The 27,842-nt window shown below is 40.6% G+C and overlaps 1 protein-coding gene across 50 annotated transcripts in view; it reads left to right on the forward strand.

Annotated features, from left to right (window-relative positions):
- The window catches only part of NRCAM (neuronal cell adhesion molecule), a 363,078-nt gene that overhangs the window by 316,104 nt on the left and 19,132 nt on the right, over positions 1-27,842 (forward strand). For 40 of the 50 annotated variants that reach the window (XM_087873218.1, XM_087873226.1, XM_087873236.1 and 37 more), the window contains 4 exons: positions 12,241-12,366; positions 13,557-13,709; positions 20,053-20,184; positions 21,902-21,980. In XM_087873218.1, the coding sequence (XP_087729344.1) occupies positions 12,241-12,366; positions 13,557-13,709; positions 20,053-20,184; positions 21,902-21,980 (490 nt within the window). The remainder of the gene's footprint in view (positions 1-12,240; positions 12,367-13,556; positions 13,710-20,052; positions 20,185-21,901; positions 21,981-27,842) is intronic. The other 10 variants (XM_087873250.1, XM_060687089.2, XM_087873253.1 and 7 more) reach the window with 1 other exon arrangement.

Raw genomic sequence — 27,842 nt, forward strand, 5'->3', positions numbered from 1 at the left:
GGTCGCTGAGACCTTTCAAGTGGGACGCTGCTGGGCAGAGGTACTTGAACCCATGTGATTGGCGGCTTTTCTGAGGCCCTCTCCGTGGGAACCCGTCTCTGTCCCACATTAACTTCTGACCGAGGCCTAAACTCCCGGAGGGTAATGTCCAGTTCAATAGCGGCTTTAAACCAAACAGCCAGGCGCGGAGCCAGGCCTCGGTACGCACAGGCTTGACGTAACTTACGATCCAACCCCATCCGAAATTGCTGGACTAGCATCCATTCAGGCCAGTCCCTTAAGCGACTAGCAATTTTCCAGAAATCACGTACATAGTCTTTTGCAGGAACACCCCGCTGTTTGAGGGCTACAAGATCTCCTTCTGCGATTTGTACACTGGAGTCATCCTCAAAAGCAGACCGGAGAGCTTCCAAGAACCTACCCACATTCACCAGTTTTCTAGCATGGTTGCGATGTAATCCCGCCACCCAATCTGCTGCATTGCCGGTTAACACAGCTGTAATGGCTACCACCATGGCCCATTGTGATGGATACCAGCGACCATCCTGGTCTAGATGATTAACCACCTGGCTTAAGAACAACACCACATGGTCTGGGCTCCCGTCAAAGGTGGCTTGCAGTGCAGGAGGGCCCCAGATTGGAGGTGGTGCCCACATCCCAGGAACTGGGATCCATGCTGGGGGTGGTACAGGCGGTCTGTTCTCCCCATCTCTCCTCAGGTCTCCAATGGGCCTCCATTCCCCCACAGGATGTTGTGCCCTCCTTCCAGCTCCTACCTCTCTTCTGGTCGATGGTTGTTTGGAACCCCTGGTGCTATCCTCCCTCTTAGGCAGGTGGTAGTCCCAGTCTTCGATTTGGCCCTTTCCTTTTCCTGTTTCCTGTTCCCTTCGGAATTTGGGGCTAGCAATGCGAAACCAAACCTCTGACCTGGAAAGGCCCTCATCCTGCCAAGACTTGCCTTGTAACGGCTCCGCCCCAGTGGCCCAGGGTTGCCAAGACGGGGCGTCCCGGAAACTCCCTTCTCCAAACCGATCTCTTATGGCATCCATAGCACTGGGTTCAGGCCCTGTAGTATCATAGCCCCAGTCCGCCTCTTAGTCGTCTGTCCAACGTCTCTTCCGCCAACCTCTAAATGACGGACCCAACGGGGGGGGGTAGATGGCCATTGGGGCCCGCTATGAGTAGAACTAGGCCACCAGCCCCCACCGGAAACCTGTCCCGAAGGGTCTAGCCCTTGACTCTGCGCACCAGCACAGTCCTCCTCACGTGGCTGGCGCAGCTTGGGTCTGACCACCGGTTGGTGAGGTGTTGCTGTTTGTAGCTTCTCCTCTTCCACAACCACCTCCTTCACGTCAGCCTCTAGAGGGACCTCCAACTCCGAATCACCTAGCGCCGTCCCTTCTGCCATCACTGACAGCCTTTCTCACCAGACCGCAGCTAGGGAACGTAGGCAGTTGAAATTGGTGGGTGGGGTAGCGCTAACTTTCTCTCGGCCAGTCCACCCAACTGCACTGGAAACAAGCCACCACCAGAACGGAATAAAGCAGTTGCAATCCTTTAATTAGGTTCAGCACAGCAAACACAGGCAGGAGAAAGGCACAAGCCGGAAACAAGGTTTAAAGTTAGCGCTACACGCAATCGCAGTGTAGCGCCTTTTATATACGCAGCAATAAATCAAGTGGCAATTAAACAGTTAACAAATCAAGTGGCAATCAAACAGTCAACATCTTCCCTCCTTCCCCTAGCTGGCCTGTAGGAGGAGCGCGCCTCTGTTACATCAGAAGGCAGCGTCATCTGCAAACTCCATGCCCCCCCTATCTCCGATGAAAGAGTTTGCTTCGTTTTGTGCGTGAGTGGTAAAGACTTCTCAAACAGCTGATGACACGCCCCCGGAGAGTCCAGCAGCTTGCCCCCTCCTCGTCGTCCTCCCCAGTGATGGCGAGCCCCAACCGAGGCTCGACAGCCTCATTGACCCATCTTTTTTCTCTTTAAAGAGGACCGGGGTGGGCACCCTGGATTTGGCAGGCTGTATTAATCTGCAGGCTAGGTTGGTGTCGATGTACTCTCTCAGCTCTGTCATTTCTTTAGGGGTCATGGAGTATATTTTTGGTTTAGGCAGTTTAGCCCCCAGTATGAATTCTATCGCACAGTCCGTGGGGCGGGGAGGCAGCGCATTGCATTCTTTTTTGCTGAACATCTCGGCTAGGTCTCAGTATTCCTTGGGGACCTGGGAGGTGCCTGGGAGTGGCGTTGAGGTGGCTGAGGCAATTTTGGTTCACTTAGTGTCACTCAGCCACTGGGCGGCTCCTCTTGCAGTGTCACTGGGAGGGGGAGAGCCTATTCCCAGTCTCAGTTTTCTACAGCCACCTTCCCAGGAGATAGGGAATGTGCCAATCAATGAGCCATCAACTTGCTCAAATCATATGGGGTGGGTCAGGGGTAGGCTGATCAGGCAACGGGTACAACCTGTGTCTATGATTGCTTCCACTTCTTCCCCCTGCTCCCCTGTCTTGGACACCAGTAGCTTTGACTGGATGGCGAACGGACAGATGGCTTCACTTACCATTGGGTCGTCCTTGCCTTCGTCATCGCTGTTGTAGACCATCAGCCGTTGGGCTTCCTGGGCTGGAGTTCCCTCTTGCCCAGATAGGGGAGTGGGGACCTCAACAGCTTGGCAGGAAAACTCTCCCCTCTCCGTAGCCTTCCATGGCATTTTTTTAGGATTTTTATTTATTTATATGTATGTATGTATGTATGTATGTATGTATGTATGTATGTATGTAATTTATATGCCACCCTTCTCCCGAAGGACTCAGGGCAGCTTACAAAGAGACATTCAACAAATTCGAAAATTACATAAAAATTAAAATCCAATTAAAAATTACTTAAAATTATTTCAATGTAAAAATCCCCCAACGGGTCAGCCCATTTGATGAAAGAGCCACGTCTTCAGTTTGCGTCGGAAGGAGAGGAGGTCAGGGGCTGTCCTAAGCCCAGTGGGCAACCCGTTCCAGAGGGTCGGTGCTCCCACAGAGAACGCTCTCCCCCTGGGGGCCGCCAGCCGACATTGTCTGGCTGACGGCACCCTGAGGAGGCCCTCTCTGTGGGAGCGCACAGGACGATGGGAGGATGGCAGGAGATGATCCTGCAAGTACCCTGGGCCTAAACCATGTAGGGCTTTATAGGTGAGCACCAGCACTTTGAAACAAATCCAAAGGACCACTGGCAGCCAGTGCAGCTCGCGCAGGAGAGGTGTCACACAGGAGTAACGAGAAGCTCCCATAACAACCCGTGCGGCTGCATTTTGGACTAGCTGTAGCCTTCAGGTGCATCCCAAGACAGCCCCATGTAGAGGGCGTTACAGTAGTCCAACTGAGAAGTAACAAGGGCATGGGTGATCGTGGCAAGGGCATCCTGGTCTAGGAAAGGGTGCAACTGGCGCACCAGACATACCTGTGCGAAGGCCCCCCTGGTCACGGCCGTCAGATGATCTTCTAAAGATAGCCGTAAATCCAGGAGGACACCCAGATTGCGAACCCTTTCTGATTTGCTGCTTCTGGGCTCTTCGTCTTTGGTATAGAGGCTGGAGCCAGGCTCTCAGCCATTCGGTGGCCCTGCTGGCTGCATCGGAAGCACTTGATCGGAAGCATTGAGGTTCCCCTTGGTTGTTCATCAGCTTGCTGGGGACTGAACCGCCAGCTGAGTTGCTGCCACTCAGGTTGGCTCTTTGGCTTCTTTTCGGTCAGTCCCTTCTTCTTATGGCAGTGAAGCTCGGGATCCATGGCCGCTGCCACCCAGTGCCACTCGTGGATGCATCAGGAACCCCTCAGAAGACACGGGTTTTCATCGATTGATCATTTGGGTAGTTGGGGCCATATTCATTGATGTGGGCCCACACTCAGTTTAGGAAGAATGCCAGTTTGTCTGGATCCCCATTGAAGGCAGCTTTAAACTGTGGCAGGGCAGCAGGCCGGGCCGGAGGTGGAGGCGCTGCTGGGGACAGTGGGGGCAGGGTCCATTGGGCTTGGACTGAGCATTGTCTGAGATAGTAAGGTCAACCGGGAGGCACCTGCCAACCAGGTGGAAGTTAGGGCTGTTGAGGTGGACTAGTGGCTCTTCGGTGCCTCGGTGGACTCCAGCGTGGTCCTGGGATGGACTGCACCAACAAAGGTGGTGGTGGGGCTAGCTGCAATGATTGTCATTGCAGTGACAATCTGTTCCCACAGGGGAGGGATGGTCAGGGTCAGCTGGCTCAGAGGCACCCTCATGCTCTCAAGTCGGCATGACTGGCCCAGGCTTCCAAGGTTCAGCTGGTCGAACCTCTCCGGTAATCCCTCCAGGTTCTGGCTACGAACTGCTGTTTGGTACCTCCAGTCCCCGAAGTTGTCCAGGCCTAGTGGTCCCTTTTCCCTCCGCTCAAGGATTGTGGTCACCAACTCCCTGGTTGGGGTTACTGGACAATACCTCACTGGTTCTTGGGATGAGGCTTGGCATCTGAAGTCCTCCTCTGCTCGGTACAGTTCCCCGGTGGCCAGCCACTTGGTGTGGACATTTGGCTGGGTGCCTATCTGGCGCGCAATCTCTGCCACTGATTCCGCCATCTGCTGGGTCTCCAAGGGGCTCTGCAGGCTCTCCAGGACCCTGCCACTAACGCCCAATGCACCTTCTCCTTTCTTTTCCATTACACCATCTTCCCTGAATCTTTCTGCTGCCTGGGTAGACCGGGCAAGTGGCCGGGCCCCTGGAAAGCTGCACCGGTTGGAGCGGAGACTTTAGTTGTATCAGGGTTCCAAGTAATACAGTTAATATCAGGGTTCCAAGTAATATACCCATAACAAAGCAAGCAGTTTCCTCAAATAACAGGTTTATTGGCTATATCATATTGGCACAAGCTGGTGAAAACCAACTCTAAAGGTTCCCGCGGTTTTCACCTAATTAAAAGTAAAACGTTTTCCCCCTTTCCTAAACACTCAGTCACATGATCCAATCAAGGTGCTTTCCAGTTGCTTGGAAACTTCATTCCTCCTCTCTTCAACTACCTGTGGGAATGTCCTTGGTTCACAGAGGAAACTATTTTGTTTTGGCTACAAACCCCCAGATATCCCTATTCTCCCCTCCCTATTCCTCAGCACCATTGTGGCAGCACTGAAGCCTCCAAAATGTCCTTGATCAGGCTAGCGTCAGAGTTGACATTAACAGTATAAGACTGTCCTTCCTATTGCAATTTTCAATAATAAGACTATAATCTGGGATTCTGCTTGTTTGTTTTTTACAATTTATATGTCACTTAATCCAAAAAGGCTCATATCTGTATTTATATAAGATTGTATTTTATTGTTTGATAATTTATTTCTCCATAATTTAAGATTAAGATAAAAATAAACTTGTCAGTTTTTATTGTGAACAGAATAGCACACATTAAAAATGAAATTCTGTTGCCTGTTCTCAAAAGAAAATATATATCTACCCATACACATACATAACACACATTTACACATGCTATATACATTATATACGTACATATCTATACCTACACCAGTGGTGGGATTCAATTTTTTAAACAACTGGTTCTGTGGGCATGGCTTAGTTGGTGGTCATGTGACTGGGTGGTCATGGCTAGCTGGTCGTGTGACTGGGTGGGCGTGGCTAGCTGGTCATGTGACCGGGTGGGCATGGCTATGTGCATATGGGACTACTCAGAGGGCTGAAAAAAGTCATTTCTGACTGGTCCTCACACTTTTGACCGGTCCTCACATTTATGCCCATTGCAGCATTCTTAACAACCATGTCAGTCATTTCACCACTACTTTTCTTCACCACAATGACAAGATAGGGCGCAAAACATAAAATGTGAGGACAGTCGTAAATTCAAGGACTGGTCAAAAGTGCGAGGACCAGTCAAAAATAACTTTTTCAGCCCTCTGACTAGTCCATATGCACATAGGGACTATTCAGATGGCTGAAAAAAGTCATTTCTGACTGGTCCTCACATTTTTGACCGGTCCTCGCACTTAATGACCTTCCTCACATTTATGCCCGTTGCAGCATTCTTAACAACTGTGTCAGTCATTTCACCACTACTTCTCTTCACCACAGTGACAAGATAGGGCGCAAAATGTAAAATGTGAAGACAGTCGTAAGTTCAAGGACTGGTCAAAAGTGCGAGGACCGGTCAAAAATAACTTTTTCAGCCTTCTGAGTAGTCCATTTATGCCCATTGCAGCATTCTTAATTAAATTAATTAAACAAAAATGACCTGCTGGAGCAATCGGAGGCAGTCCAAGGCGGGCATTCGGGCTGGCTGCAGAGCAAGGTGATACCACCAGGGTAGATAGGCCGCTGCTGCCCAGGTGGGAGATGGGCGCAGGCCTACAGGGCTGGCTGCAGGGTGAAGCGATCGGATGTCTGCAACCTTAAATACTTAACCTTAAACACATGTAAACACTTAAACACAACCTTAAACCTGAGTGGGCATTGCCAACTCCATATCACTTACTCCCACCCAGGTTTTGTGGCTCTGAGTATTTTTTTTTAAACAGGTATCTCTGGGTGTCTCATCTCTCTCATCTTTCTTTCTCCCCTTCATCTCTCTTTCTCCCCCCCTTTCTCTCCTTCATTTCTCTTTCTCTCCATCTCTTTCTCCCTCCCCCTTTCTCCCCTTCATCTCTTTCCCCCTTCTCTCCTTCATTTCTCTTTCTCCCCCATTTCTCTCCTTCATTTCTCTTTCTCCCCATCTCTTTCTCCTCTCCCTCTTTCTCCCCTTCATCTTTCCCCCCTTCTCTCCTTCATTTCACTTTCTCCCCCCATTTCTCTCCTTCATTTCTCTTTCTCTCCATCTCTTTCTGCTCTCCTGTCTTGGCAGCGGCGGCAGCGAACCTACCGCACCATCGGGTCGCCCCTCGGCTTGGAGGCAGCACCTTAAATCTGCTTCCCACTGCATGTGCGCCCACCCAGCTGTGCCTGCAGCCAGCTCTTGTTGCTCTTACTGAGCTTCGCAATGGGGCAGACGGCGCCCCTCCTCCTCCTGGAGCCTATTACGATGCGGAGCTTCGGCTGCAGCCTGGGCAACCAGTCAGGGGTGGGTTCTAAAATTTTTTACTACCAGTTCTGTGGGCGTGGCTTATTTTGTGGGCGTGGCTTGATGGTCATGTGACAATTCTTTAGTATTTAGTAGAGGTATTGGTCTACCAAGCTTTTAACTGGTAGACCAGTAGCCCCAGACCCCTTGGGATCAACCTGCAGCCCTCCCCTGCCTCCTAAGGCGGTGGAGCATGTTGGGGGGGGATGCTTTTCAAGAAGTCACAAGGAAGGCTAAGAGCTGGTTTCTGTCCCACAAGTAAGATTTGGTCCAGAACCAACGCCAACATGAAGGTCTTTTATTTGCTCCTTGTACTCCTTGTCTTTGCATTTTTAACAGGTAATAAATTAAATTTCTGATAACGTAAAAATAGCTCATAACTCACCTTTCTTGATAGCTATTATCATGTCTAAAAGCAAGATACTCTTCTCCACCTTTTGTCTGGAGTACCATTTAATCCAGAGCCTTTTAATTCCAGAAGTCCAAGTTTAAAGAATGGACTTCTGGAATTAAAGCTCCATTTTTTAGCTAAAACTTAATTCACACCTGTTAGTTTTGTTTGAGCAGTGTGAACAATTGACAGTGTGATCCTCCAAAGGTCTGAAAAATATATCATTGATTTTTCTTTGGCATTTAAACTAGATAACTAATGTGAAAAAGTGCATCAAGGAAGGACTGGAAAGCCAATTCATACTGAACTGTATTGGGTTTTCTGTTGTTATTTGAATAAAATGAAAAGAAATCAAATAGTGGTACCTAGTGCGGAAAAAGAGACAAAATAATGGGTCATTCTCAACACTTGAATTCTCTACACTTAAAATATCAAAAATTATTATGGTTAAGTGAGCTTTGCCCCATTTTACGATTTTTCTTGCCATGGTTCAAATCAAAGTTCAAATCAAAGATTTGATAGTTCAAATCAGAGATTTGATAGTTCAAATCAAAGATTTCTGAGACCAATGTTGAATACTTAAATTTCAGTAGTCACCAATCCCAGTCTTAAAATGAGTTAGAATCAGTGGGAGTCACTGATAACAATGAACTAACTAGCTACTGATAATGAGTCGAGTCCTGCCTTTCTTTTCCTTCTGTCCAAGTTTTGCAAGTACTTTTTCCAGGTATATGTTTTATTCCAAAGTATACAAACCATTATTGTTAGGGAAAAAATGGGTCTTCCAAACAATTTTAAAAGACACTGTCAGAATGAGTCTGCTCTCAGCCCCCCTTGTGACTCCTTGAAAAGCATCGCCCCCACCCCCCACATATGTAAATGAAAAGAATAAGCTTAAAAATCCTAGCCTTTTAAAATTGAAAATATGGAGAATTGGGAGGATGAATATGAGACACTAAGGGAGATGTTTCAAAAAGTAAGGGAGGCATTTAAGGGAAATAAAGAAGCAGAGAATTGGTTAGCTTGCAAAAAAAAAAAGGAAGAGAAAAGATGAATGAGAAGCAAGAGAAACAAGGAGATAACATTGAAAAGGAAATAATTGAAAAAAAGATAAAGATGATTACACTGGGTTCAATAGAAAAAAATGGAATAAGATGAAATATACTGCTAATAATTAAAAAGATGAGGGGAAACTTTGAGAAATATACTTGATAAATGAAAGAAAGACCGGGGTTGCCTGAACTCCATAATGGAAAATATAAAATTGAAAATGAATACAACAATAGAGAGGGATGAAGGAAGGAGAAGAGAGATGGAAGAAGGAAGGAGAGAGAGGGAAGGAAGAGAAAGGAGGAAGGAAGGAAAAGGAAATTAGATATGAGTGAGGGTAAGAGAGGGAGGAAGAGAGAAGGAGAAAGGAAGAGGAAGTAGGGAGGAGAAGAAGGGAAGAGAAAGTAAGAAGGAAAAAAAAGAGAGAGGTGGTAGGTTTGAGGAGAAAGATTGCTGTACAATAAAAAAGATGAAAGGGAAGAAAACCAACCCCAAACAAATATTGTATAAAGATATTAAGATAAAGAATGAATTGTTAAACTTTAAAGAATAAAAGAGAACAAATATGAATAAATAGCAATAATTAGAAACACACATACAAACATACAATGTATTTTCTTTGAACAGAGTATTTGGCCGGTTCACAAATTTAAACAGTGTTTAGTCATTTCAATTAAATTTACAATTTCTATATTTCCTTTTTGCCATATTTATTCCTCATCTATTTTTTTAAAAACCAATATTACCCTTCATCCTCATCTCTAATCTTAATCAAATTCAATTTTTCCCTTCTATTCTATATTATACCCCTTCCCATTGTCATCTATTTTTATATCCATCCTCACATTGGTTAATTATGTAATATTACAGTTGTTTAATACAAATTCAACATTTTAATATAAATCAATTAGTTATATAACTATCTTTTTTGTATATTAATCAATATGAACATGAATATTCCAATTATTTCCATGCCATCCAATTTCTTACAAATCAATTAATTATATTTACCAATAATAACAAACCAAATAATTTCCCCCATATATTCCTCCAAACCACAACTTAATCATTTCTGCTTTCAACACAATATACAATTAATAGTATCTCAATTATTACAATTCCCTAGTTAAATAGAGCTTTTTTTCTTTTGTGTTTTAAAATCTTGAACGCTCCTCTTTTTCCCTAAATTTCCCATTGTTTGCACCTACCTTTTTTGGTGAGGAAAAAGAAAAGAAATCTGCCTCTGCCTAATTTTCCAACGTTGCAGCAAACAGCAAAGCCAACAGCCTGCTTTACTTTAAGTTTCGTTTTCAGCTTGATTTGCACAAGGAGAAAAAAAAATCTGCTCCAGCAATTTAGCTCTTTGCAGCAAGCAGCAGAGCCTGCGCAAAACAGCTGAGAGCAAATCAGCTGAGAGTCGGGAGGCCGATCTAATCAAGGGGCTAATTAGCCTATGCTGAAGCTGAAAGGAGTTGTTTTTTCTTGTTGTTTGCTTGCAAGGAGGTAACTGCACAGGTCAAAGGGTGGGGGCCACACTCCTTGCCACTTAGCGCCCCCCTGCCACCCCCTTTTGCCTCTAGCGCCCCTCTTGCCTCTTACCACCCCCCTAAGGCATTCCACCGCCCCCCCCAGGGGGTGGTACCACCCACTTTGGGAACCACTGGTCTACTCATTTGTTTTCTTTTAACACTGAGGGCGGCCCTTTGAAACCCCGTGGCAAGAGTTTAAACAGTTTTTTCCCCTCTAGCCGATCAGCTGGGACTCAGGAGGCAGCAATAGATTGGGGGTGGGGGCAAATTAAAGGTAAGAATAATGCGGCAGGGGGGCGGGGGGCTGGAACCGGTTTGGTGATGTCATATCATCACTGCTACCAGCTCCGCGGAACCGGGCCGAACTGGGAGGAACCCACCACTGCTGCGAGGCCAATAAAATTACAAAAAAACACTGAACCATTTGTTAAATTGCTGGCTCGCCTGCCCCTCGCCCACCACTATTTATTGGCAATAAATAGTGGTGCGGAGGGGCGGGGCAAGGGGTGGGGCGAGCCAGCAATTTAACAAACGGTTTGGCCGAACCGCCTAGAACCTGCAGAATCCCACCACTGACCTACACCCATACACATATATACATACATACATATATTAATCACTGTCCATTTTGAATACATAGTGGAAAGAAGAAACTTGAGAGTTCACAAGGTTGATACTATATGGCACCTATGGCTAACCTTTTCTGGACCGAGTGCCCAAAACGCGAATGCGCACGTGCACGCCCAAACCCCCAAAATGCAATGTGTGTGCGCCCTCGCATGCACCCTGCTCCCCCACATGCATGCACCCCCACGCATGCACCCCCACGCATGAATGTGTGGCCCCCCAATGTGCGCTCTGCCCCTGTGCATGCGTGGCAGAGACCCAGCAGGAGGCGCACATGCCTGCGCGGCGGATCTGAGCTAGGGCGATGGCTCGCGTGCCCACAGAGAGGGTGTTGCGTGCCACCTCTAGCACACATGCCATAGGTTTGCCATCATAGCTATATGGAAAAGGACTGTGACTGAATCTAGATGTTCTGCTTTGGATACCATGAAGCCTCCTCCCAGAAGGTAACAAAACAGGTCATGAATAGGATGTGTAGCATCCCTGACAATACTGCAGATCCTGCTCAAGCATCGCTTGCTTATATGCTATGTCCTGGATAGAAGGAAGTAAACTACCAATAATATTTTCTTCCATCCTCGCCATTCTCCGTACTATCTTCCTGTCTGAAACAGTAATGCTGTCAAACCAGATAGTAATGCAATACGACAGGATGCTTTCAATCGTCTCTTTATTAAAGTAGTAAGGATAGAGGAAGGAAGATGTACTTTTCTCATGCGATGCAGAAAATGCAGACGCTGATGTGCCCGCTTTACCAGTGTCTCACTGTTGAGCGACCAAGCTAGCCTACTCATTAGTTGCATACCCAGAAACTTGATGCTGCTAACCACCTCCAAAGGTGAATCATTAATATACAGAGGTATGTGGCTGTGGCTGCCTTTTCTGAAATCAACAATGATAATTACAATGACAATTACACCAGTTCACCAAACCATCTACCTTCTTGTGGTAAGCACCCTCGTTGTCATCCTGAATAAGACCCACTACTGTTGTATCATACACATACTTCACAATATAGTTGGTGGCAAACCTTGCACAACAATCAATTTCACAATGATGTAAGGCAGTCAAATTATTTGATTATGTATAAGATTGCATACCTTTCTTACAGGCTAGTCCATCCTAGTTCACTGGAAAAAAATAAATTTTGGATATTGAATATTCCATTGTCAGCCAGTAAATACAAATACAATTCCAGAGTCAACCAGTAAGTACACATACATGTTCATAAAATCATATGCACATGTGCACGAACACCCACACACACAAACATAACATTCACATAATTTCAGATTATGTTAGGCTTATTCCATCTATAAGATCATTTTAGAGCTGAAAGAAAGTTTGTCTCCTTGATGCTGTTTGCACCATGTTTGGACCATGTTTGGTAAAACTAAAATGAGATAGAAAGTATTAATTATATTTAAGCAGAATTTCTAAACATAAGAATTCACAATAAATTGTTTTTCCCATTCTGTTTTGTGAAATTCAAATAAATGAAGTTGGACAGTATTGAATACATGCAGCCTTTAATAATTTGCTCTTTTTTTTTCTTGTATATTCAGTGCAACCAGTGTATCCAAGGATCAAAAATGTTATGGCAGCAGCTGCTGAAACTTATGCCAATATCAGTTGGGAATATGAGGGTCCAGTTCATGAGAACATTTATGTTGAATATGGTGTGGCAGGCAGTAAGAAGACATTTCATTGAATTCTTTTAAATGTATTGTAGTAATAGAAAAAGAACCAGTATTGATTTGCTTTTCTAAAGTTATTTCTGCTTTTTTAGGACACAGATTTAAGGGTCAGATTTTGTGGAAGTAATTTGTGTTTAATTCGATACATAGAACATTGGCTTCTTGTATTATCTTAGGATTTCTGCCAAGAGCAATTACCGTACTAAAACTTTTAACACACTTGTTTGACATAGCATGCCTGTCCCGACAAGTCACTTTGATGGTAAAGAAACAATAAAACAGACTGAATTAGTTCTTTCTTTCTCTCAGGAAGTAAATTAGCAGATAATTAGCCCCATGAAAGACATACATAGGTTTTGGATTGTGAAAGGAATGCTCCTTCCTTTTAAACTAGTATTTTTCTATTCAAATAAATATATATGGAACATATCAATAGAGTTTTCCTAGCATGGTTTGATTAGCAATATACAAAGTTGCTCACTGTGGAGTACATTTAGTCTTTCAAATCTCTTCATATTAGTTTTGCCATTACTGTCTTCTTGAAATAACTTAGTATTATTTTTTTAGACCACACAAATGTAAAGCAATGTATATTTTAAACTACATTTAACTATGGCATGCTTTCATTATCTGTAGTTTGATCTTCCTTCAGTTGTGATATTCTGAGGAAGTTTTATATAATTGCTTATTTTATCTGCCAGTTTCCATGTGAGGAAATGGTGCCTAGTGGGTCAACTTTGCATAAAGCATAAGCTTTTTAGCAGTTCCAAATAAAATGTAGTAAGCCAATCTGAATAGAAGTTTGTTTTTGTGGTTAATAAAGAAAAGGAAGAACCTGGTAAAACTTATAGTTTATAAAAGTTCATTGAGAATCTGTCCTTTTAATTGTGATTCCTTTCCTTTCACTTCTTAGTAAGCATAATTGATGTAAAGTATAACAAAATAAATGGAAATGCTGTTTATTATAATACACAAAAGATGCTTTAAAATTATTATCCCATGCAATTGCCTTCTTCATGGCAATTTTGAGCAGAATAGCATGAGGAATAAAATAATACTTAGAATATAGTTCTCTCAATGCTCTGTCTTAAGAAAAAATATTTTAAAGATCAGAATCTGAAAGTGACAAAATATCTCACCATGAATGAATGAATACAAATGCTGTGTTCCTAAAAATTTTATAGGCAAAGAAGAATTGAAAAAAGAAAATGCTAATGGTTCTCGGAGCTTCTTTCTCTTAAAAGGATTAACACCAGGAACATCATATAAAGTCCGGGTTGGTGCTGAGGGTCTTTCTGGTTTTAGGAGCTCAGAGGCTGTATTTGAGACAGGTCCAGGTGAGGCACACCATGCAATTCTGCCTTCCATTCAGAATTGTGATGTGTTAAGTGCTGGCATTTCAAAATAGTGTCATGTTCTCTTCACATATTTTAATGTCTTTTTTTCACCTCCTTAAAAGCTATAACTCAGAACTACATCAACTCATTTTTGTTCATACAATGGGTATCCATGCCATTCATTTAGAAAAAAGATATAGTTCTCATGTCTCCTTTTCAAATATGCTTTCTAATCCTCACATTATTTTTTCTATGTAGTATGCTTTTTATTAATGATGAAATACAACAATGTTTAAAAATAGTCAAGTCTAAATAAATTAAACATTACTAGCAGTTTTTTCTAATGGTAGGGTATTCAAAACCTCTACAAAATGTAATATTCATTGAATATAAATAGTGTATATACTATTGAATATTTTATTTAAAGTCTTTACTGTGTCAATTTGTAAATCAGTTTTTTACATACTGTATGTTGGAACATAATATTTAGAGACTCTCATAGGTTCTTTGAGAAATATTTCAGTGGCATTTGTTCAATTTGTTCACATATTTTTATAAAGCATTAGGGAGCAATCTTTTTCTATCATATGACCTATGGAGTAATTTGCAGGACTTTATGTTAATAGTCACAAGCTATGGATGGAACCAGTGGTAAAAGGGTGGCAGATTATCCACCTATTCAATTTTATTATTTTTGATACCTGACCCTTTCTTCTTTCTGTCTGGCTCTTGCTCTGTCCCTAAATTGCAGGTTAGGACAATTGCTAGAAAGCTGAATTAAGAGCATGCATCATCTGGCAAGTTGCCCACCTGTGCTGAAAAACATGGTGTTGAAATATTTTCACTCACTCACTATTGCACAGCATCATACTGCATGGACACTGGTTTTTTTTTTTTTTTATTGAAAAAGTTTTCAAATACAAATTCCCCCCCCTTTTTTTCCCCTCCCCCTCCCCCTCCCTAACCCCCCCTCCCCACCCATCCCCCCCTGTGACTTCTTCGTAACAAAAAACCTAATTCATAACAGATTACTTACTCCCTCCTCTAAATACTGACCTTTACTTACTAAGAATATTATTAATATTATAGCATCCCCCTTTATCCATACATTTCAAGAAAGAAAGAAAGAAAGAAAAAAAGACATTATACTATAACATTGTAAAATAACTTCTAATTTAGCATAATAGTATTATAACCCCCAATTTGGCAATAATCTGCCCTTTTTTTTTCTTCTCCCAAACTTATATCTATATATTATTACAACAAATCAAAACCACCTTCCGCTTTAAAACTATACAATAAATCCTACTTTAACATTTAATCTTCTGTATGTATTACTATAACATTTCAAAGCAGCCTTCCCCATAAAATCTAATTTAACATTTATTCCACTCTATCCATTTCCTCCACTCCCCTAAATATATCACTTAAAAATCCCTTTTCTTAAACTAATCAATCTGCAACCTAGCTTATTCACCCACTGTCCTGCAAAATTACCATACACAACAATTCTTAATATCTTTGATTCACTGCCCACGCTACTTAAAAATATATGTATATATATTCCATTATATCTAAATAAAAAAGAAAAGACAATGACTTTAAATTTATAGTCCATATAATATCTTCTTGAAAGTCTTTCCACTGGATTGTTAGGACCATCATCCATAATAGGGTAACATAGCTTGCTGATGCAACAGTTTATTCAAAATCTTCCATCATATCCGCCCCCATCAGTAGTAAATATCCTCTTATATGTATAAAAGTAAAAACAACCACCCGAGTGACATTATAATTATATTCCATATAGTAATAATTGTGGCTTTCATCAGGATTATTGATTCCCATCATCGTAGTGGGTAACAACCTGATCTTCTGCTTGCCCCCGCATAATTCTCTTGCCTTATGATTCAAGATAATTATAATATATTTATCAGCACAAAAAAGGAATTCCAAAGTGGATAATTCAAATCCATCAGTTTAAGGCTCTTTTCACATCCCAAGATTACGGCAATGCAGAGATCTGTCACTATCCTCAGGATAATATTGACCAATACGTCGCCTCCTCTATATTTTCACATACTCATTCATTTTTTAAAGTCACTGGCTTCACTGTTGCTTGATTTAGAAATTTCTATTTTGATGCAACCTATTTCTTTTTTTTCTTTTCTTTTTGTGGGTTTGATTTCGATCCTGGTTTCCTTTCTACAGATTGTGTATCAACTAATCGGTTTTCATTCTGCTTTGTAGATTGGTCTTGTTGGTTTTGTTTTTGTGTCTCATGTTTCTTTTTTATCCCTTGTATATCCCCTAATTGGTTTCCATGCTTGTCCTTGACTTGATAAGTCATCACGTTAAAGTCAGATGCCACTTCTCTCAAATTTGTAGATAATCCAGCTGGGGTATCCGAAAAATCCAAAGGCAATTTATCTGGTACAGTCTCTGTAATTCGATATTTTCCCTTTATTTCCAGCTCCTTCTGCTTATCCTGTATTATACCTGAAGATGTTAAGTTCATTTTCAACCTATTTTGATAAAATTCTTCCGCTCTTTCAACAGTATTTAGCTGGTATCTTTCTCCTTGATATCTCAATATGATACCAACTGGGGCGTCCCACCTAAATGGGATATTTCTCTTTTTTAACTCAGCCACCAGAAAACCAAATTTCTTCCTTTCCGTTAATATCTTAGGTGGGAGTTCTTTGTAAATCCAAATCTTTCTTCCATACAATTGCAAATTAGAATTGAAGGAATTTTGCACAATATTATTCCTAATTTCTTTATCTGTAAAATAAATCACCACATCTCTAGGCAGTTGCCTTTGCTTGGCAATCCAGGAATTTATTCTGTAAACTCTGTCAATCCTACAAAACACGTCCTCAGGTTGAACCTTTAAAATCCCAGCTAGAATTTCAGAAGATATTTTCCTTAAATCATCTCTGTTATTTTCCTGCAAACCTCTCAGTCTTATCGCATATTCTGTAAAATTATATTGTACCATTAGAACTTCTCTTTCAATCCTCTGTTGCAGATTTTCTACGTTACCAGACTTTTGATCAGACTCCATTTTAGGTTTTTCTTCTGAGCTATTATCCTGAGTGTTTATCAAATCATTTTCAATTTTTTGGATTCTATTGTCCAATTTATCTTGAGTTTCTTCCATTTTAGACTCTAGTAAATTAATATTTGTATCCAACTGTATCATAAATTCTGAAAAACCATTAACCACTTTTAAAATTTTTCGCTCCAAAAAATCAAACTTAGATTTCACCATTTCTTTAATTTCCTGCTTAAATTTTTCAAGATGCTGATTCACAATCTCATCCCTTCTTTCAATCTCCTCCAAGAGAAATTCTATTATATTGAAATCAGGTTTCTGAGACTGGAGAGTTAAAACTTGTTCCTTTAAATTGTTAGTGGGGGAATCCCCCCCCACTACTTGTTTGTCTGACTTTATAAGTCTCAGTGCCATGTTTCCGCCCAGACAAGCTTTGTTAAAAGAAAAAAAAAAACAAGAATAAAGACTTCTTTCCAATCAAGAACAATGTCAAGTGTCCAGGGAGAAAAAAGAGAGAGAAAAACACAGGAGCGAAGTTTTGTCTGCAGATGTAGCCAGTGGTATTTATTCCGCTACATTGTAATAATAGAAAACGGAAGGACTTTCCCTTTCAGCCTCTTCTCCAGCCGCGGCAGACGCCATTTTAAAAAGCTTTTTTTTTCCCCCCCTTCCTTTCCTCTTCTCTCTTAAGTAGTTTTTTTGAAAAATAAGTAAAATACTTGCGATTCAGTATTACAGGTCCAGCTCACATTTTCTTTGAATAATCTGTTAAATTCGCAGGCTTGCTTTTGACGCCTGGCTCTGCATTAGCAGAGGTCTCCCAAAGCCCGGAGCAGCGGCTGGGGATATGGGGCATCTCATCCGCTCCGTCCCAAAAGTAAAAGAAAAACTTTTGGGACTATGCAGAGAGTTCTACCCACCCCTGCCGGCTCTATCTCCGTTTCCTCATGGAAACGGAGTTTTTTCGAGCTGCCATTCCGCTGTGAAGGCGGCTCTAACAAGCAATGGAAGCTGACGATCCCGAAGGAACATCTGGCGGCGGCCAGCAGCAAACCGGAAGTCGACACTGGTTTTTATAAATGGAATTATATCTCTAAACTTAAATTTGTAAAATAAAGTAACCTGTCAGGAATGGTCCAATACCCCGAACTTAAATGATATTTTAGATCAGTAGCTTCATGTGCTCATAGCAGTGTATGTTGGTTGTTTGATATGTAAAGAGAAGTACAGAATGCTGTTCTGCAATTAATGTTTCTTCTGTTTGCAATAAAAGAACTGACATGAGAAAAGCCCTTGCATTCAACATCTAAATATTATTTCAAATAATGGATTAGATTCAAAGCTTATAGTTTATAGATAACTTTTATCAGCTGAAACAGGTAGGTAAAAAGGTCTGAACCCTCTTTATCTCACAGCATTTTTATGCCTGAAATACTATTTAATACAGTTGGGTACCTTTTTCTGCATGACAGTACAACTCTCCAAACTCTTTGTGCCCTGTCAACACTGTTACAGATGTCCATCTTACAGGATGGAAAATAGAGAGAATATTTGAAAGAGTGGCTGGGTGACAAATATCAATAAGCCAACATTGGAATTAATATGGCCGTATTCTTCTAAACATTTGAATAGACTTGGCACATTTTTAAAAAATTTATTTTTCCTTGAATCCATCAAAAATCTGTCTTGGAAGGCTACAATAGTATCTCAGCTATACAAAAGCCTTAGATTCTGTCAGTTCTCTGTGCATCAAATTCTATAAAATCCAAGCTCCTTTAAATTAAATAATTTGGATACCAAGTTTTTTTGTTGTTGAATGGGACTGACTTACATCTTGCTAAACCCACTGGAGTTTGGAAAACATTTTTTAAGTTTTCATTTGAAATTTATAGATGCATTTCAAGACTAAAGAAAGCTCAACAATAAAGTTCAAGAATCTTCCTGACTTCCTTAAAGACACATCATTTCTCTGAAAATTGAATTTTTTCCAAAGTTTTATTATTGGAAAGTGGAAGCGGCAGGAATATTTTATGGGCTATTCCTTCTCTAGTCAAACCATATTATAAGGAAGATAAACTGTTGCAGAAGAGGTTGATTAATATGAAAGAATCAATAGGAATCAGTTCTATTTCTCTTGGGTGGTAGAATTTTTTCATTCAACATTCAACTCTGATTCTGGATCTAAACCAACAGCTATTTCCTTAACTCTCCAACTGGAGAGTTCTCTAACTGGAAGTAAACAGGAAAAAGATCTAAAAGTTGCTTAGTTGCTCAAGAACCATTCTACAGCTTCTGAAAAGATTTCTGTTTAACATTTACTTTAGTTATGATTTGATTTTAATTAAGTACAGTAGAATAAATTCGTATGACTTGCCTGTATTAGCAATGTTTGTATTTTTTAGAGAGAAAAATACACTTGAAGCAGACTATATATGTAGTGGAATTATACATAATTATGCAATTTAAATAAACAGTAGTGGCTTATAGAACTCTATATGCTTTTACCAGAACATACAGAAATAAAATACTGGAAACTCTGTAAGTTGTTATCGTAGCTTATATATTAATATGTGTTAAGCATGTACTGTTTTGCAGAGTTGGCATGGCATTCCATACTGAATTTTAATGTAAAATGTACATGTTTTCCTTTAATACTTGACACTGTATTTTTAATATCAAATAACTGCATGTTTGGAAAAGCTTAAATTGCTTTAACCTATTAAACATTATTTGTTTATATTATCCTATTTAAAGTTAGCTTTTTAAAAGACATTTTTTTCTCAAAAAACCATTTTGTTCTTTTTATATTCTATAAAGATATGCTATCCTTTTCCAAATGCATAAATTTGAACAAATCATATATATTATAACTATATTAGAAATTCTATTGCATTCTTTTACATGAACATAAATTCAAGTGTAACTGGTTCTTCTAAATGAACTAAAGTGCCCCTAAACCATAGACTTCTGAGGAGATATGTAGTGCACAGAGAGATCTCCTTTAAAAATCTGTGAGAAATGTTTCCAGGGTAATTATTTGTACATTCAACTGTGGGTCAAAGGACAATTCCCAAACCACTGCCACAAATGTTTTTATTAGAAGAGTAGGGCAAGTATAAGGGGAGAGAATACTTGTTTTTACACATTTAGTATTTTAAAATGCAAATATCAACAATACTGTCAAATGTTTTTAAAAGACCAAAATATATTATTTCTAATTGTGATGTAAATTAATTCATAAGAATGCAAAACTGGTATGAATTAATGCCTCTTTTTCATTCTTAGCAAAGGCAAGTCGGCAGATTGACATTGCCACTCAAGGATGGTTCATTGGTCTTATGTGTGCAGTTGCTCTTCTCATCTTGATTTTGCTCATTGTTTGTTTCATAAGGAGAAATAAAGGTGGAAAATATCCAGGTAAGTTTTGGATCTACTGATTTAATCTTTAAAAAAGAAAATGTTTTTTTTTTATTTAAATGTAATATTTCTACCACTGCTACTAAGATTCAAAATAAAAGAAGTAAATCTTTAAGTATTTGCTACCGGTAGTCCTCAGGCTACAACTATTCATTCAACAACTGATTAAAGTTATAATGGCAGTTAAAAAGGGGGACTTAAGACAGTTTCTTGGAGTTCTGGCCATCACAGTCAAGTGATTGTGATTCTGAACAAAGCAATGGCAAACCAGTAGGAAGTCAGAAGTCATAATCACATGAAGTCACTTATGTGAAGCTATGTGAAGATTATGTGAAGTCACCCACATAATCCTCATTTAACAATGATAACCCGGACTGCTGTAATTTCATTTCTAAGCCATAATGTGACATAATGCTTTACAACCTTGTTACTTAGCAACAGAGTTCTAGGTTCCAATTGCTGTCATAACTAGATAATTACCTGTATATAGTTAATTTGTTTTGGCTTAGATTAATATCCAATTTTTTCCAATATGGTTTCAAAGTTACAACTATTCTATTGTTCATCTGACTGGCTATAACATTTTAGAACACTACCAAGAAAAGGATCAACACACAGCGGGATAAAAAAAAGAAAATCTGAAGTACTCATTCTGAACAATCCAACTATAGCCAACTATTGCCCCAATTTCCAGTAGGACTGTAAAAATTGTGAAAGTTACGAATGCCTAATTTAATGTGCTAGCAATACAATTGCTATTTGCTGTATGCATGGAGCTATGGAGATAACCTTGAAGAAGCAGTTCAGAAAGTGTTAAGACAACAGCAGGTACAGAAGTGTGCTTTGAGCCAAAGGTGAAGGGAAAGTATTACAGAGAGACTTAGTCTGTCTTTCCTTGTATCTCCCTGGTTATATGGAAAAGGAAAGGGCAAGCAGTACTGGAGTGACAAGATTTATTTTTTACTAAGACTAGTTTTGGTCTTTTTGTGGAATATGTTTCCTGGTATGAAAACCTTTTAGAACTGAGACAGGCAGACATATATGTATATTCTCCACGAGCTGCACTGGCTCCCTATTGGTCTCCGGTCACAATTCAAGGTGTTGGTTATTACCTTTAAAGCCCTACATGGCTCAGGGCCAGGTTATCTTCGAGACCGCCTTCTGCCGCATAGCTCCCAGCGACCGGTAAGATCCCACAGAGTTGATCTCCTCCGGGTCCCGTCAGCTAAACAATGCCGGCTGGCGGGCCCGCGTGGGAGGGCCTTTTCTGTGGCTGCCCCAGCTCTCTGGAACTAGTTACCTCCTGAGGTCCAGACCATCCCCACCCTATTGGCCTTCCGAAAAGCAGTGAAGACCTGGCTTTTCCGGCAGGCCTGGGGCCATTGATCTCGCTCTTGTGATCTGGCGAGATCCGGCCATGAATGGCGTGAATGAGTTTTTTAATGTTTTTAATTTTTCAATGTTTTTTTATAATGATTTTTTATAATGTATTGTGAGCCGCCCTGAGTCTTCGGAGAGGGGCGGCATATAAATTTAATTAATTAAATTAAATTAAATTAAATCTTCAGTCTTTCAGTTTTCTTTGCCAATTTGTAATTTAGTCATGTGTAATAAATGAAGCCAAGGTTACATTGTCTCATAGATTGCAGAGCGTTGATCTAATGGGTGTTTAAATTCTATGAATGACATCTTAAAAGTCCAATTTTGCATATTTTAGTGAAAGAAAAAGAAGATGCACATGGTGATCCAGAAATACAACCTATGAAAGAAGATGATGGAACTCTTGGTGAATATAGGTATTACTATTTTTCTTATTAATCATACTATTTGGATTTGAAGATAATATTTTTCAGACTTTCTATTCCCTTGATAGTGAACCTATGGCACATGTGCCACAGGTGGCATGCAGAGCCCTCTCTGCGGCCACGCCAGCTGTCGCCCCAGCCCAGCTCCACCGCTCATGCACGTACACCTTCCACTGGCCAGCTGGTCTTTGGGTCTTTGCCATGCATGTGCAGGGGGTGGGGCGCATGTGGAGAACGTGCGCATGCATGCATGGGGTGGGTGGGCATATGCATGTGGGGGTGCAGTTTGGTGCAGGGGGTTTTCCAGGCCAAAACGAAGCATGGGGGGGGCCTTGCGCTGTGCCCCTGCACCCTGTTTTGGGCCTGGAAAGCCTCCTACACCAACTTAGAAGCCAAAATGGGGCACGGGGGGGCTGTGTGAGGCCCCCTGCGCCCCATTTTGGGCCTGGAAAGCCACCTGCACCAACCTGGTAGCCAAAACGGGGCACAGGGGGCTGGGGCGCGTGTGCGAGGGCGTTGGGGCACATGCATGGGGAATGCGTGTGGGAGGGGGCGCATGCACGGGGAATACGCTCTCATTGCATTTTGGGGTTTGGGCACGCATGTGTGCATTTGCATACTTTGGGCACTTGGCACAAAAAAGGTTAACCATCACTGTTCTATTCAAATCATTTAACTTAGAGTATAGTAATAACTTTCACCCACCATCTTCAGATATGATGCTATAGATGCTTAGATGCTGTTTTACTAAACGACTTTTCAATTCAGATACAGTATATATAAATCAATATGTTAAATTATCAGACATTTAATAATTCAATTAATTCTAGCAAATATTTCAGATTGCATGACATGGCATAGATCATAGGAATACACTTGAGTATTACTATTAATATATGTTAATTATTGTATTTTATCCTATAACTATTGTATTTTACCCTACTCTTATTTTAAATTGTTTTTATAGGATTTTATTGATAATACGTGTTTGAACCTTGTACGTTGATATGGCCTATAGGCTAATCAATAAATAAATAATAAACATATTGCTGACTATTAATATACAAATTTATCCAAATGAATAGAAGTACATAGTAGAGCTTTGCATTTGCATTTGCATGCGTAGTAGAGCTTTGCATCATGTATTTATGCAGAAATATATTCTATTCATCCTGGCCTTATCTGTTGTGGCCCGTCAGCGGCCTGTGCAGCTTTGCATCATGTATTTATGCAGAAATATATTCTATTCATCCTGGCCTTATCTGTTGTGGCCCGTCAGTGGCCTGTGCAGATTGTAGCTGATTCCGACAACGAGGAGGCTGGTGTGGTGCTGCGTCAGCAGCCTGTGCAGCTGGCGCTCGAATCGGACAGTGAGGAGGCTGTAGAAGATGTGGTGCCAGAGGCAGGGATTCAGCCAGGGCCTTCAGAACCTCCAGAAGCTCCTTTAAGTGAAGAGGATGAAGAGGAGGAGCCTCTTCTTAATGTACGGGTGCGCAGAGTTGCCAAAAGATAGGAGTGGCTCCTCAGGAGGAGGTCTCGAGAGAGTAAAGCTTAGCCTATTTAAGAAGGAACGCCCCTTGCAACAAGCTGTAGAGAACAACTTTAGTTCACTCTCCTTCATGTCTGCAAAATTGCTTCTGGGCTTTCTGCCAACTCTAGTAACTCTCTTATCTTAAAATTCTGGTAGGCTGTTAAGACAGTTTATTAACAGCCTTTGGTTGATAAAGACTGCATTATTTGAGTTAAATAAGCTTTGTATAGAGTTTGTGTGCACTGCGTTCTTTGGGGTCCATAGTTGGGGCAGAACATTATCCTTCCATAAAAGATGACTGAGAAATCTTGATCATATATATTATAATCATAAAATGAAGAACCGAATTATTGCACTGAAAATCCAATACTTAAACAAATTTGGTTTCAGCATTTTACTTCATTCATATATTTGGCAAATGTGCTTTCAGCATGACTTTGAGCAGAAATTAATAGATGCATGACTTTTATTTATAAAGAACAAAATATGAAAGTTATCTAAATGTCCTGAACTAAATTTATACTTTGTAGTAAAAAAGTAGACTTTACTGTTTGCCTTGGAATAAGCATGTATTTTGTTTGAAAATAATAAAAGTTAACATGTCATGTATGTCACACAACATATATGAAAGTCATCAGTCTAGATGAAATTTGTTGTCTGTCTTCAAATCTAATATATCAAAAACAAAATAAATAAATAAATACATGCCTTCTCCATAAATTCACTGAGGGAAGCTTCTTATAGTATTACCGTAATAATATACAATTTAATTTGCAGAACACTTCATCTCTTCAAAATAGCAAGTTTAGTTAAAAAACATTAAGTAGTTTTATTATTTTGGTATTGCATTTTTCTGCGGCGCAATTAAAATGTTTACCTTTTATTTATAATTCAGTGTATATTTTTCACCTTTAAATCAATAGTTATTTGATAATATACATTGTATATTGATTAGTTGGGAACGCCAAGCATCTGGCTGACCTTGACTGATTCTTTAAAGCAGTGTCAGTTTTTAGTATTTGGATGACCTATCAATAGGAAACCCCAGAATTGTAGATTAAATTGGAAAATTAACTTTGACTGAAAAAAAAAATTTTTTTTATTTTCTTACAAATTTCCGCAAGAGTTCCAGTATTTTGAACTTTTTTCCATTACTTAAGATCATTTCCCATACAATTAAACATGCTATATTTATTGAAGCAGACCCTGTTTTTGCCAAAGCAATGTCTAAATGGTCTAATGGGGAAGACAGACTTCCTTAGATTACTAAAATTGAAATTCCTTCTCTTTTTTAAATGGTCAGAGGAGAAATAGCTTGATTGATAGTCTGTGTAAGGTCCTGATTCTCCCACCTGTTCAAGAAAGCATGGACGTTCAAAACTTTAGCATTTCAAAAGAAAACTTTTATTGAAAGGAAGTGAATGCAAGACAATGCAAAGCAGGTCTGAGTTCTCCCCAGGCAATTCCGTTAGGATAAAGTGGTTAGAAACCCCTCCTCTCAGTTTGATGTTGAATGAGCCAATCCACAGGTGTGAAGATGTTGTGGAAACGTTCGTCCTGAGAAAGAGATAAGGGGTTGTTCCCATGCGCTTCTTCTGTGAGGCTTCCAAACTGAGATAAAACAGATGGCCCTCCCCCCTTGTAAATCCCCCAAGGTAAATCAAACAACAGGGCAGAATAGATGACAGGGTAAAAGTTATAAACTAGGGAATTACAGGATACATAGGAAACAGGATTAGATCAATAAGTGAGTAAAAGAATCTGGGGTCCTCTCCCCACTTGAATGGCAGTATCACGATAGGGATCTGACAGTCTGAGACTAGTAACATAAACTTCATCACAGTCATAGATCAGCTTTTATACATAAAAATATATCAATTTCCCCATAATACATGAAAACCATAATAACAGGAGGAAAGAAAGAAGAAGAAGAAATCTTAGGGTTATGGATAGATTGCATTTGTGTTGGACAACATTTGCTGTTTGTCATAGCAGCTATTGGTATATGCTATTATAGCACAGTAAGAGTGCTGTTGTAATCTGCCAGGAAAAGGAGGAGGATCATTATCTCTGTCTCAGTTTGTTTTATAAGGACCTTAATTAACATACCACATAATCTTCTTAGAAACTCTAATGTAATAGGATATGCCATGTATCCTCTGTGATGCAGAAGTCACATGGGCAGAGACAGCCGTGGAAAGAAATCTTTTCATATTTGCTCTCAGTAACTGTGAGACCAACGCATCAAAGCAAATTAAAGTAAATGTTCTGAAGGTAATAAAAACTTATGAAGCAATTCAGGGAAAATCTATATATACAAAAAAAAGGACCTATGTATGTATGTATGTATATATGTGAGCCAGCATAACTCTGGAATGGCTCAAGCAATTTCAACCAAATTTGGTACGCAGATGACTTACTCTCTGGAAACAAATTCTGTGGGGGTAGGACACCTCTGGAGGGGGGGGTGTCTGTGTGTCTGTGTCTGTGTGTTCCAGCATAACTTTGGAACAGCTCAAGCAATTTCAACCAAACTTGGTACACAGATGACTTACTCTCTGGAAAAAAATACTGTGGGGGTAAGACACCCCTAACACCCCTTGGAGGGTGTGTGTGGGGTGTCTGTGGGTGTGGGTGTGGGTGTGCTCCAGCATAACTCTAGAATGCCTCTAGCAATTTTAACCAAACTTGCTACATAGATGACTTATTCTCTAGAAAAAAATACTGTGGGGGTAAGATACCCTTGGTATCTGTGTGTGTGTCTGTGTGTATGTGTGTGTGTGTATGTGTGTGTGTGTTCCAGCATAACTCTGGAATGGCTTGAGCAATTTCAATCAAACTTGGTACACAGTTGACTTACTCTCTGGAAAAAAATACTGTGGGGCTAAGACACCCCTAGTGTGTGTCTGTGTGTGTGTGTCTGTGCCTGTGTGTGTGTCTGTGTGTGTTCCACCATCACTCACTGTGGTGAGAATTAGAGACCTAATTGTCCTGGCCAACAGCCTGGGAAAAATTCTACAGGTGATTATATGCATTAGCAGACACCTCTCTCTACAACTTGCCCTCTCTGCTTGAAGCTGAGGGCCTAGCGGGGTTATGTTTGTTTGTTTGTTTGTTTGTTTGTTTAAGAACCAATTCCCTTTAGCAGAGGGAGCCCCCTTGTGGAGTATTGTGAAGCCATTACCATGGCAACTCCATTGTGATGTACATTATTTTATTTATTTTTTTTCTTTAATTTATATGCCACCCTTCTCCGGAGACTCAGGGTGGCTTACAATGCATTAAGCAATAGCCTTCATACTTTTGTATATTTATACAAAGTCAGCTTATTGCCCCCACAATCTGGGTCCTCATTTTACCTACCTTTGAAAGGATGGAAGGCTGAGTCAACCTTGAGCCTGGTGAGATTTGAACTTGCAGTAATTGCAAGCAGCAGATGTTAATAACTGTACTATCAGGCTCATTAGAAGCCATTTTAAGGCACAACAGGCTGTATCTTAACAGAACTTGAATACAAAATGCACACTATTACTGTCAAAAGTACTGTGATTTGACACTATAGATATAATTCATTCCTTTTCATTTCAGCAGCCCAGGCATTCCAGAGTTATGCTGGAACACACACACACACACACACACCAAAGGGGTGTTAGGGGTATGTTATCCGCACAGTATTTTTTTTCAGAGAGTAAGTCATCTGTGTACCAAGTTTGGCTGAAATTGCTTGAGCCGTTCCAGAGTTATGCTGGAACACACACACCCACACACACACACACACACACACACACACACCAGGGGTGTCTTACCCCCACAGTATTTGTTTCCAGAGAGTAAATCATCTGTGTACCAAATTTGGTTGAAATTGCTCAAGCCAATACATACATACATACAAACATACATACATAGGTCCTTTTATAGATAGATAGATAGATAGATAGATAGATAGATAGATAGATAGATAGATAGATAGACAGACAGACAGACAGACAGACAGACAGACAGACAGACAGACAGACAGATATGTATAAGAATATTATTACACTTACATAAGTATGATTTAAATAGTAAATCACAAGAAGGCTAAAACTAGTTTTTATAATAACCCAGCCTGAAAACTGACTAAAAAGAGTCTGGAAAACTAGTCAGTTTTCAGGCTGAGTTATAATAATCTAGAGAATAAGGAGGATGGAGGTAGGTGACAACGGAAAAACATAGCTTGAGTGTACAACAAACAGAAAATCTACAGAAGGGGATCAAACATTTCCCTGATTCATATGAATATGAGATGGGTAGATACAGCCCCTTTCAATAAAGGCTAGTTT

This window comes from Pantherophis guttatus, chromosome 7, assembly GCF_059756535.1.
Source record: "Pantherophis guttatus breed Tessera chromosome 7, ASM5975653v1, whole genome shotgun sequence".
NCBI lineage: Eukaryota > Metazoa > Chordata > Lepidosauria > Squamata > Colubridae > Pantherophis > Pantherophis guttatus.